This window comes from Myotis lucifugus, unplaced genomic scaffold (genome assembly GCF_000147115.1).
Source record: "Myotis lucifugus unplaced genomic scaffold, Myoluc2.0 scaffold_352, whole genome shotgun sequence".
Taxonomy (NCBI): domain Eukaryota; kingdom Metazoa; phylum Chordata; class Mammalia; order Chiroptera; family Vespertilionidae; genus Myotis; species Myotis lucifugus.
This window is the reverse complement of record NW_005871400.1, coordinates 776,145-789,768: the sequence shown is the minus strand read 5'-3', so window position 1 is coordinate 789,768 and position 13,624 is coordinate 776,145. Positions and strand designations below refer to the sequence as shown.

Below are 13,624 nucleotides of genomic sequence, written 5' to 3'. Positions count from 1 at the left end.
CAATTACAGTTTGGGGAAGCATATTTTCATATTTTGAAAGTATTGACGTTTTTAAATGTATGGCATAAAAATGGTCATATTCACAAAGAAGTAATTTTTGCAGAATGCGAACTTGAATATATATGTATGTAAATGTCACCTACCACATTGACGATGTTGCTTAGTCTTTGTCCATATGTTCTTTTTTTAAATAGAAGGAACTTTTCTTAGGTTAGTTTTACCTTACTGCAAGAAGTTACATGTGCTCATTGTATAAAATTTAGAAGATAGAGAAAATAAAAATGAAGATAATAAAAGCCCTCCCTCAAACATAACCACTAAAATGTTGAATGCACGTTTATTCAGCCATTTTTCTATGGGATGATATCTCATATACTATTTGGTAATCTGCTCTTTGTCTTCTGATATATTATGAACAATTTTTCCAATCATATAAACTAATTTAATCTTTAATGGTTGAGTTGCTGTATTATTAAATCAATTACTTATGTTAGGTATTTGCAGTAGTTTTCAATTTTTGTTTTAATTTTTGACTTTAAAAGTTATTTTAAAATATCTTTAAAAGAACTATAAAAATAACTGTAAAATAACTATAAAAACAGTTTCAGATGTACAACCCACTGATTAGACATTATTTAACTTACTAAGGTGATCATCCCAATCAATCTCTCACCCATCAGACACCAGGCATAGTTCTCACAATATTATTGACTAGATTCCCTATGCTGTACTTCACATTCCCATGACTATTCTGTAACTACCAATTTGTAATTCTTAATCACTTCATCTTTTTCACTCATCTCCCCAACCCTCCTTCCCATCTGGCAACTGTCAAAATGTTCTCTGTATCTATGAGTCTGTTTCCATCCTGCTTATTTATTTATTTTGTTTTTTAAATGTAATTTTTGATAGATATGTCTTTATTACCATTTTATTATTCACATTTTAAATATTTTTCCTTCTTCTTAAAGAAGATCCTTTAACATTTTCTGTAATACTGATTTGATGGTGATGAACTTCTTTAGCTTTTTCTTATCTGGAAAGCTCTTTATTTATCCTTCAATTTTAAATGATAGTTTTATTGGATAATCTTTAAATTTTTAAAAATTGATTTTTAGAGAGAGGAAGGGAGAGAAACATCAATGTGACGGTTGCCTCCTGTTCATGCCCTGACTGGGGATCGAAGTCACACTTGGTTGGTAAGTGCCCTGACGTAGAATTGAACCTGCCACCTTTTGGTGTATGAGATGCTCCAACCAGCTGAGCCACACACAGGCAGGGTTACATAGAGAAATCTTGGTTGTAAGTCTTTACTCTTCATCACTTTGGATATTTCTTGTCAATCACTTCTAGCCTGTCAAGTTTCTGTTGAGAAATCAGCTGTAAATCTTTTGGGAGCTCCCTTGTAGGTAACTAACTGCTTTTCTCTTGTTGCTTTTAGGGACCTATTTTTGTCTTCAACCTTTTGCATTCTAATTATGATGTGTCTTGGTGCGGGCCTCTTTGGGTTCATCTTGTTTGGGATTCTCAGTGCTTCCTGACTTATATGTCTATTTCCCTCACCAGGTTTGGGAAGTTTTCTGGCATTATTTTTCAAATAGATTTTCAATTTCTTGCTCTCTCTCTTCTCCTTCTACCATCCCCATGAAGTGGATGTTGGGACACTTGAAGTTGTCCCAGAGGTTCCTTATACTAGCCTCATATTTTGGATTCTTTTTTCTTTTTACTGTTCTGATTGGGTGTTTTCTGATTCTGGTTCCATATCTTCCAAATATCTGATTTGACCCTCTGCTTCATCTACTCCACTTTTGATCTCCTGTAATGTATTCTTATTTCATTTAATGTATTCTGTATTTCTGACTGGTTCTTTTTTATGTTTTTTAGTTCCATTTTTTATGTTTCCTATTTCTTTGTTAAAGTTTTTACTAAGTTTACCAACTCTTCCCTTAAGTTAATTGAGCATTCTTATAACTGAGCGGTTGCCTCCTGTATGCAACCTAACGGGATCAAACCTGCAACCTAGGTATGTGCTCAGATCAGCAATTGAAACCACAGTCTTTTGGTGTATGGACAACGCTCTTCTTCTTCTTTTTAATTCCTTTGCTGTGCCAAACTCTTTAGTTTGATGTAATCCCATTTGTTTATTTTTTCTTTTGTGTCCCTTACTCTAGGAGATAGATTACAAAACATATTGCTATGAAAAATGTCTGAGATTTTCAAAAAATTAATTTATTTTCCATCACTATTTATCCCCTTTATGCCCTCTTCCACCTCCAGCCATCCACCTTCACCATCCCACAACCACCCAATCATTACACTGTTGTCCATGTCCATGAGTTCTTCCTTTTTTTATTTTGCTCAATCCCTCTATCCCTCCTACCCAACAGAGCTGTCTGTGTGTTCTCTATTTATGAGTCTGTCTTTATTTTGCTTGGTAGTTTAGTTTGTTCATTAAATTCCACATATGAGTGAAAGCATATGGTACTTGTCTTTCTCTGACTGGCTTAATTTAGTATAATGTTCTCTAGGTTCTCCCATACTGTGGGAAAGAATAAAATTTTCTTCCTTTTTATGACAGGGTAGTGTTCCATCATGTAAATGTACCACAGCCTTTTTTACTCACTCATCTACTGATTGGCACTTGGGATGTTTCCAGATCTTGGCTATTGTAACTAATGCTGCAGTGGACATAGGGGTACATTATACTCTTTTGAATTAGACTTTTTTCCCAATAATTTCCAGAAGTGGAATCTCTGGGTCATAAGGCAATTCCATTTTTAATTTTTTGAGGTAACTACATACTGCTTTCCACAGCAGCTGCACCAGTCTGTATTCCCACCAACGGTACACAAGGGTTCCCTTTTCTCCACATCCTTGCCAACATTTGTTGGTTTTTTTTGTTTGGCTTTTTAATTTTTTTTTATTGCTTAAAGTATTACAAAGAGTATTACATATGTCTCCTTTTTTCCCGCCCTTGACAATCCCCCAGCCTCCCCTACCCCCCCCAGTGTCTTGTGTCCATTGGTTATGCTCATATGCATGCATACAAGTCCTTAGGTTGATCTCTTACCCCCCCTCCTGCCCCCCCCCCCCAGCCTTCCGGCTGTAGTTTGACAGTCTGTTCGAGGCTGCTCTGCCTCTGTATCTATTTTTGTTCATCAGTTTATAATGGTCCTTATTATCCATAAATGAGTGAGATCATGTGGTATTTTTCTTTCATTGACTGGCTTATTTCACTTAGTATAATGCTCTTGTTTTTTGATTCATTGATGATAAACATTCTGACTGGTGTGAGGTGATGTCTCATTGTGGTTTTAATTTGCATCTCTTTGATGATTAGTGATATTGAACATCTTTTCACATGTCTATTGGCCATCTATATGTCCTCTTGGAGAAGTGTCTGTTCAGGTCTTCTGCCCATGTTTTATTGGATTGTTTGTTTTTTTTGGTGATAAGTTTTGTAAATTCTTTATAAATTTTGGATATTAACTCTTTATCATTGGCTAATATTCTCCCATTAGTGGGTTGTCTTTTCATTTTCATTTTTTGCTGTGAAAAAACTCTTTAGTTTGATGTAGTCCTATTTTTTATTTTGTTTCTTATGCGCAAGGAGATAGATCAGAAAAAATATTGCTATGAGAAATGTCTGAGATTTTAAGGCCTATGTTGTTTTTTTTCTTCTAGGATTTTTATGGTTTTGAGTATAACATTCTTTCATCCATTTTGGGTTTATTTTTTGCATGTGGTATAAGAAAGTGGTCATTTCATTATTTTTTTTGCAATTTTCCCAATATCATTTATTGAATAGACTCTCTTTAGTCTATTGTACGTTTTTGCCTTCTTTGTCAAATATTAATTGACTATAAAGTTGTGGGTTTATTTCTGGGCTCTTTATTCTTTTCATTGATGTATATGTCTGTTTTTATGCCAGTACCATGTTGTTTTGATTTCTATGGCCTTGTAGTATAGTTTGATGTCAGGTAGCGTGATTCCTCCAACTTTGTTCTTCTTTCTCGAGATTGCTGTTGCTATTCTGGGTCTTTTGTGGTTCCACATAAATTTTTGAAACATTGGTTTTAGTTCTGAGAAATAATCCATTGGTATCTTGGTAGGAATTATATTGAATCTGCAGATTGTTTTGGGTAGATGGACATTTTAATTATGTTAATTCTTCCTATTCATGAACACGATATATGCTTCCACTTGTTTGTCTCTTCCTCAATTTCTTTTTTCAGTGTCTTATAATTTTCTAAGTACAGGTCTTTTACATCCTTGGTTAAATGTATTCACAGTTATTTTATTCTTTTTGAAATAATTGTGAATTTTTTTTAAGTTTCCCTTTTTGATAGTTCATTATTGGTGCATAAAAATGCCATGGATTTTCATATTCATTTTGTATCCTACTACTTCACTGAATTCATTTATTAGTTCTAGTAGTTTTTTGGTAGAATCTTTAGGGTTCGCTTTTTACAATATCCTATCTTCTACAAATAATAACCATTTTACCTCTTCCTTTTCAATTTGGATGCCTTTTATTTATTCTTCTTGTCTGATTGCTGTGGCTAGGACTTCCAGTACTATGTTGAATAAGAGTGTATACACATTTTAACAGCTGATAGCTTAAATTTGTGTATTTTAATAAATACTGCCTTTTTAGTTATTTTAAGTGTGTTTATATGTTTTGTTGGATACCCTATATATTACCAAAATGGATGTTCTAGAGATTATATAAAAATCTCCAAGTGTCTACAAAGTTCTGGTATATTTTCATTTTAATACGAATTGTTACATTAGAATGCTATGTTACAGAAAAGAAAAGTTCTTTGTCAATTGTATTATAATCAGATCTATAACTATGCCATTTTAAGTTGTCATTTACAGTGTTTTATTCTAATGCATTCACAACTATGTTTCATTTTAAATATCCATGGAATGGACTCTAATTTATTCTAAATCATGGATTTCCAGGAATAAAATTTAAAATCATACTGGATAAAATTTATAGGAATCTAAGAAATAACTGGATTTATGGAAATACTGGCAAATTATCAGGACAAATAGGAATTAATTAAACAAACAGAATAAACTGATAATGATTATAATTTTTATAACTTTTTGTTTGAAATATTGCTGATTTTAAAATCTTTTTTTTTTGCTTTTTAATATAAGAAATTTGTTTTTTCTCAGAGCAATTTAATAAATTATTGGTATACCTTTGTATGCAGTATTGAAGCATTTGTATTTTTCTCCCTATTTGGTCCCTCCAGAGTTTGGAAACTCTTAATGAATAGGTATTATTATTTTCTTGGCAATATGGTTGTTTTCAAAAATTCAATAATAATCTGTACTCTTTATAAGAGGGCACAATTGGAAATTGGTTTTTATTACCAAAGCTTTGACTGGGATATCATGTTTGAAAGAGATTTGCATAGACTTGGATGTTACCAGAAAGGTTTTAGGAATTAAGATTGACTTCAGTAGCTGAATAAAGCCCCTCGGGAATATAGCCTGGTGTCTTGCTTATATGATTCACAAGAGCATTTCCAGGTAAGAAGCAAAGGCTGCTTTCTTGGGATATGGCAAATGAAGAACATTAAGACATTTTGGGGGACCTTGAACATGAGGAATTCACCCAAATATATAAGCAAAGTCTGGAAAACATGTGTCTTGGCTTCTTAGCCCTAGAGGCTAATTAAAGTTCTATCTGGAGACTCCTTAAAAAATTTCAGCACAGCAGATTTAAAATTGCCTGTATAATCAATTACCACTCTTGTTGTATTTATAGAGATAATCTATCCAAATTCATTGAAACTAGACTTATGCAGTAAATAGTCTTAATTTGACTCTCTGAGAAAAATGAGGGTGATTTTAAGGAGAGAAATTTTGTTTCCAGAGAATCTATAATACACAGTTGTAGATATTAGATTCTAGTTCAGTTAGTTTTTAAAGTTTTATTTTTCACCTATAAACTGGATGAGACTCTGACTTTTTCTAATCCTATCTAATAAAGAGGGAATATGCTAATTGACCCTCATGCCGTCACAAAGATGGTGGCATCCATAGCCAATAAGGAGGGAATATACTAATTGACTACCCCACCCTCAAAGATGGCTGTGTCCACAGCCAATAAGGAGGGAATATGCTAATTGCCCCATACTCAAAGATGGCTGTGTCCACAGCCAATAAGGAGGGAATATGCTAATTGACTGCCCCACCCCCAAAATTGGCGGCACCCACAGCCAATAAGGAGGGAATATGCTAATTGACTGCTATGCCCTCAAAGATGGCTGTGCCCACAGCCACAAGATGGTGGCACCCAGTCCCCTCAGCCCCTCCGGGGTGGCAGGCATGCTGCAAGGCCGGGCCTGCCCCCAGGTGGGCACAGCCACTCCATATGCCTGCCTATGGAGTTCCTCAATTCCCTCAGCCCCCCAGCTGCCCAGGGCTGCTCGAGGCTCAGGTAACTAGGGCCAGCTGTGGCTTGCGCTGCCGGCAGTGGAAGCAGCAGAGGTGTGATGGAGCGTCGCCTTCCCCTGATCGCTGGGTCGCCTCTCGCCCCTGAGGGCTCCCGGACTGTGAGGGGGGGCAGGCCGGGCTGAGGGACCCCCCCCCCTCCAGTGCATGAATTTTCATGCACTGAGCCTCTAGTTTTATAAATATTTTGCTATACCCCTTTGAATACATGTTTCATTTTTTTTTTCATCCTTTGACTTGGAGTTATTGAGAACTAAAATTTTTATTGTTTTGAGCCTGCATACAAATTGCAGCTAAAAGACACGACATAAATTTGAGAAATCACCAACAACAGCTCACGTTCATAAAATCTCAGTGATGGATGCTGTGTAAGCCATGCAGAATTTTCCTGAGCACCTGATGACCTCATCAAATACAGTCAAACTGCAAAACAAAATAATCTGATTGTCACTGCCTGCCTTCATTCCAGCAAGAGAAGCTTTCAACCTCACCTATAGAAAACTCTCAGCTGTCAGCCTTACAGACTCAGAAACTGGTTTATAATTTGCTCTGATCATCAATCTTTGTTTTTATGGACATACCCTTATTGAACATCTGATTGCTTGCTTGTACAATATAGGCCTCACTTTGGGAGTCCATCTGCATCATCATCTCCTGAAATGAGACTCAACAATTTAACTGAACTGAGTTATTTTCAGGACTAAATGATTGGATCAATAAAATGCAGAGCATTCTTCTAGAATGTGAAACTCAATTGTTTAAAGTTTTAAAACTGGGACTGAAGGGACAAAAATCCTACCACCTTTGCCTCAGAGACAATTCTCTTGACCACTAGACTGACACACAATGCAATATATGATGATGTACCATAAAGTTGTACACTTTAAAACTACATAATCTTTTTACCCAACTAAAGGCCTGGTGCATGAAATTTGTGCAGGGTGGGGGTGGTCACTCAGCCTGGCCTGCACCCTCTCCAATCCAGGACCCCTCAGGGGATGTCTGACTGCCAGTTTAGGCCTGATTCCTGTGGGACCTAAACCGGCAGTCAGACATCCCTCTCGCAATCTGGGACCACTGGCTCCTAACGGCTTGCCTGCCTGCCTGATCGCCCCTAACCACCTCTGCCTGCCGGCCTGATCGCCCCTAACTGCCCTCCCTTGTCAGCTTGATCACCCCCTATGTGCCCCCCCATGCCAGCCTGATTGCTCCCTAACTGCCCCCCCTACTGCTGGCCTGATCACCCCCTAACTGCTCCCCACCAGCCTGATCACCCCCTAACTGCGCCCCCGCACCCCACTGGCCTGATTGCCCCTAACTGCCTCTGCCTCTGCCCCTGCCACTGTGGCTTTGTCCAGAAGGACGTCTGGAAGATGTCTGGTCTAATTAGCATATTACCTTTTTATTAGTATAGATGCCACCCAATAAGTAAAAAACAAGAAACCCCACAAAATTCTGCCACCCTGAAGTGGCCTTATTAGTATGTTGATTGTAAGGGTGTTTATTAAGACTCAAAAGGAGGCTTTGACCCTCCCTCCTTTCCTGCCCAAGAGATTCAGACAGAAAACCTGCTTCAGGAAAGAGATCTTGGAATGCTGCTCTAATCTGAGTTAAATATGGTAAACAAGAGGGTTCCAAGCAGGTGCTGGTTAGCCCAGCACCCCATTTCCTGTTTGCCGAGTCACCTGGTAAAGAATTTTCCCACCAGGTTTGTTCCGCTCTCCCTCAGATACCTGTAAACTGCACATTCTCACTTGTGAAATCTAATGCTCTGTCCATTCCGCTTCTCCTTTGTCCAAAAATGTCTTATATACTCAGTGCTGCCTCACTGCCTTTGGAATTTTCATGCCTATGTGAATTTCACATATGCACGTATTAAAGTTTGATTTTCTCCTGTTAAAAAAATGAAGCTCTATTTAAAAAATAACATGTAATTTAAACCTGTTTATATTTAGTATTGGTATGGTGTTTATTCTAGTTTTATTTTCTTTTAGTATTTACAGAGGTATACACTGTTTTAATGGTATATTTTATAAATATCCATTTTTATATATATGATGAAATTTTTTGAGCCTTAATTTATTCCAACAAATGATCATTTCTAAATAAATATTCCTTGTGTGTATGAAAAAAGCAGTTATCAGTCTTTAATTACTTGATACATCTTTATATATTACTTTAATTCAGTCTGTTAATTGTTTCATTCAAATATACAGCACTAATACTTCTTAATTTTAATTTTTAAATTAAATTTATTGGGGTGACATTGGCTTATAAGATGATATAGGTTTCAAGTGTCCGTTTATATTATACATCATCTGTATATTGCATTGTGTGCCCACCACCCAAAGTCAATCATCTTCCATCACCATATATTTGGCCCCCTCTGTAACCACATACCGTTGTCTGTGTCTATGAGTTTGTTTTATATCCCATATATGAATGAGATCATATAGTTCTTAGCTTTTTCTGACTAATTTCACTTAGGATAATATTTTCAAGATCCATCCATATTGTTGCAAATGGCAACATTTCACCTTTTCTTATGGGTGAGTAGTACTCCATTGTAACAATATACCACATGTTCTTTACTTAATCATTCATTGAAAACACTTTGTCTCCATGTCTTGGCCACTGTGAATAATGCCACAATGGACAAATTTTTGAAAAAGGAGCCAAAACATTACATGGAAAAAAGAAATCCTCTTCAATAAATGGTGCTGGGAAAATTGGAAAGTCACATGCAAAAGAATAAAACTAGACTGCAGTTTGCCCATGTACAAAAGTTAACTCAAAATATATCAAACGCCGAGATGTAAGGACTCAAACAATAAATTACATGGACGAAAACATAGGTACTAAATTTTTGGACCTTGGTATTAGAGAATATTCCCAAAGTCAAGGAAGTAAAGGCAAAAATAAATGAATGGGACTCTATCAAACTAAAAAGCTTCTGCACAGCACAAGAAACTGCCAACAAAACACAAAGGCAACCAACAGAATGGGAGGAGATATTTGCAAACACAGCTCCCACGAAGGTTTCATATCCAAAATATATAAAGAACTCATGCAATTCAACAGTAATGATTTTAAAGTCCATTTTCTATCACAGTGAGAGAGAATAATTTTTATTTTTAACTTTTATTTCAATTTTTTAAAATTTAATTTATTGGGGTGACATTAGTTAAAAATTATATAGTTTTAAAATGTATAATTTTATGACACATCATTTGTATATTGCATTGAAACAAATGAGAATGATGATACAATATATCAAAACTTTTGGGATGCAGCACTCCCAGTAATATGAGGGAAGTTTATGTCATTACAGGGCTACTTAAGAAACAAGGAAAATCTCAAGTAAACAACCTAACATTACATATTGAAGTAGAAAAAGAAGAACAAAAGCAGCCCAAGTCAGCAGAAGAAAAGAAATATAAAAATTAGGGGAGAATTAAATGAAATAGAGAACAAAATCTATACAAAAATTAATGCAACCAAGACCAGTTTCTTTGAAAAGATTCATAAAACTGAGAGAAGCATGCTTATAAGTTACTACTACAATCATGAATTAGTCTGTTTTTCCTTGAATCCCCCCCTCCATTTTATGTATTTTGAGTCCATATTTTTGGACACCTAACATTTTTAACAATGTCTTTTTTTTCTTTATTGATTAAGGTATTACATATGTGTCCTTTCCCCCCATTGCCCACGCCCCCCAAACCCCCCACTCATACCCTCACCGCCCCCCTGGTGTCTCTGTCCATTGGTTAGGCTTATATGCATGCACACAAGTCATTTGGTTGATCTCTCCTCCTTACCCCCACCCTCCCCTACCTTCCCTCTGAGGTTTGACAGTCTGATGGATGCTTCTCTGTCTCTGGATCTGTTTTTGTTCATCAGTTTATGTTGTTCATTATATTCCATAAATGAGTGAGATCATGTGATATTTATCTTTCTCTGACTGGCTTATTTCACTTAGCACAATGCTCTCCAGTTACATCCATGCTGTTGCAAATGGTAAGATCCTTCATTTTAGCGCAGTGTAGTATTCCATTGTGTAGATGTACCACAGTTTTCTAATCCACTCATCTGCTGATGTGCACTTAGGCTGTTTCCAAATCTTCGCTATGGTAAATTGTGCTGCTATGAACATAGGGGTGCATATATCCTTTCTGATTAGTGTGTCTAGTTTCTTGGGATATATTCCTAGAAGTGGGATCACTGGGTCAAATGGGAGTTCTATTTTTAACTTTTTGAGGAAACTCCATACTGTCTTCCATAGTGGCTGCACCAGTCTGCATTCCCACCAGCAGTGCACGAGTGTTCCTTTTTCTCCACATCCTCTCCAGCACTTGTCATTTGTGGATTTGTTGATGATAGCCATTCTGACAGGTGTGAGATGGTATCACATTGTCATTTTGATTTGCATCTCTTGGATGATTGGTGACTTTGAGCATGTTTTCATATATCTCTTGGCCTTCCTTATGTCTTCTTTTGAAAAGAAGACATATCTATTTAGGTCTGTTGCCCATTTTTTGATTGGGTTGTTTATCTTCCCTTTGTTAAATTGTATGAGTTCACTGTAAATGTGAGATTAAACCATTATTGGTGATAACATTGGCAAATATGTTCTCCCATTTAGTGGTCTTTCTTGTTGTTTTGTTGATGGTTTCTTTTGCTGTACAGACGCATTTTATTTTGATGTAGTCTCATTTGTTAATTTTCTCTTTAGTTTCCCTTGTCCTAGGAGCTATATCTCTATCTATCATCTCTATCTCCATCTATCTCTACCCTATCTATCATCTATGCACCTATTATCTATCTAGCGTTTATCTATCTTTCATCTTATATATCTGAATTCTCCCAGCTTCCCTTCCATGTCTCCCACCCACCTGCCTGGTTACCTCCTCCCTTGGGGCAAAACTCAGTGATTAGGAACACACTTACCTTTCTGATATTTTCAATGAGGCTAATGCCATCAATTAATACAACTCCAGAGCTTATGGTCTCATCTCCAGTCAACATTTTCAATATAGTGGTTTTTCCGGCTCCATTTAATCCAAATAATCCAAAGCATTCAGAATTTTTTACGACAAGGGAAACATTTCTTACAGCATGTACAACTCGACACTTATAATAAGTCTGAAAACATTAAAAAATCACAATGTACTGAAGCACCGATTGTGGGTCACCCACAATTATAACTGCTACCTGTGGACAGTTTCTCAGGAGCACTCTGCCTTCCAGCCATCTGTTTTACCAGGATATGCACAGACCCCACAGCAGCCCAATGAATTCGTCCAATACATCCTTGGCAGAGACAAAGCTCAGGGAAATACTGTCACTGACGACTTTACCTTCACAAGTTCTCTGAGAAGCAGTGGGCTATTCTTCAATTTAGGAGACTGTGCCAAGGCTTTCTTTCTTTCATTTTCTACATTTTCATCCACATATTCGTTGCTTACATGCATGGACTCTTTAGCCTATATTTTCAAAACAAGGACCACAGATGTGAATACATGTTAGAGATCTTGTATAAACTGAGTGGGCTTTTGAAAGCTGACCTGAAGGAGTAATTTCAAAGATGTCAGAAAATATTGGACTAATTTTCAAAAGCCTTCCTACCAAGTTCCTAAATTCTTATGAAAGTTTATTCTTGATTTGCTTACTTTTGGAAACTATAGAATGAACAAGTTTTTCTACCACTGTGAGGAAGCAGCATGTTCTTGTCAGTAAAATGGACACATCATGGAAAACAAAAGCCACATCAATACTGTTATTGTCTAAGTACCATTTGTTACAACTAAAATATGTTCATGAGACAATGTGAACTGAGAGAGGAGAAAATGGCCTCTTTCTTTTTGAGGGAAGGCTGAATTGAATACAAAGAACCACTGAGAGCGTGAACACAGGTGGGGATAAGAAGAAAGGCCACCATCAGCAATGGGAACTTAGTAAAAGATGAAGGAGTGAAATGATTAAGTGTGGCTTGTAGAAGCAAAACAGTCAGAAGTTAGGAAAATTCCTGGGCAAGTGGAATGGGGAAAGTAAGACAAGAAAATTAAATACGGAGGAGAAACCAAGATGGCGGCATAAGTAAACACCGGAAATTGCTGCCTCGCACAACCACTTCAAAAATACAACTAAAAGACAAAACGGACATCATCCAGAACCACAGGAAGGCTGGCTGAGTGGAAATTCTACAACTAGAAGGAAAGAGAAAAGCATACCGAGACTCAGAGGAGGTGCGGTGTGGAAGTAAAGTGCAGAGGTACGGAGGCCCACGTGGAAAGGGCTGGCGGCTGAGGACACGGTTGTCAGGGAGTCTAAAGCTCCCAACTGCTCTGAACTCCAGTTCCGGGCGAGTCTCTGGGGACCCAGACTCATACGGGGAGAGGCTAGACTGTCTGGCATCGGTCGGACCTCGAGGGCAGCTTTCTCTCAGAGGTGCTTGCAGCGATTACCGGGACACCGGGACACTGAGAAGCGGGGCATCTGAGGGCAGCCATAGCTGCTTGCTCTGCCCTGTTGATCCCCTGGGACCCCCGCCCCACCCAAGCTGTGTGCCGGCTTTTGCATATGAAAGGCCTGGCCCTTTGCAATCTGAAAATTACCTAACAAACGGCAGCTGGCCCAAGGCCCCACAGCAGCTTGCATTCCTTCACAGCTGAGCTCCTGCTGGGTAGCCTCAGGCAGAGGCTAAATTAGCACCTCCTTAGAGGTCCAAGAGCCAGTGTACCCAGTGGTCAGAGTGGGACCATCCAGATTACAACTCCTCAGATCCATATGGGACACACTCAGGGGGCAGACTCAGTGAGCACCAAAGCCCCACTGAAGCAAGTCTTGCCTGGAGGGGTGTCTCCAGCACAGAAGTTCTCCCACTGCAGACACAGCTGATTCTCACAGCCAAATGGCCTGGAGGTCAATTCCTCCCAGTGATACCTTCAACAATCAAGGCTTAACTACAACAGGACTGTGCACAAGGGGTTGCACCAAGAGTGTCCACCTCAGGTAATTGGGGAGGCTGAGCCACTGGGCCCTATAGGACACCTAGCACACAAAGCCACTCTACCAACACAGGGAAGCATAAAAAATGTGGAGACAAAGAAACAGGTCACAAATGACAGAAATGGAGGAAAGCAAACTA

The 13,624-nt window shown here is 38.0% G+C and overlaps 1 protein-coding gene across 1 annotated transcript in view; it reads right to left on the bottom strand.

Annotated features, from left to right (window-relative positions):
- Positions 1–13,624, bottom strand: part of LOC102423824 (ATP-binding cassette sub-family A member 3-like) — a 372,708-nt gene that overhangs the window by 9,089 nt on the left and 349,995 nt on the right. Inside the window, 2 exon segments of the mRNA XM_014466690.2 lie at positions 11,425–11,619; positions 11,835–11,960. Of these exon segments, the coding sequence (XP_014322176.1) occupies positions 11,425–11,619; positions 11,835–11,960 (321 nt within the window).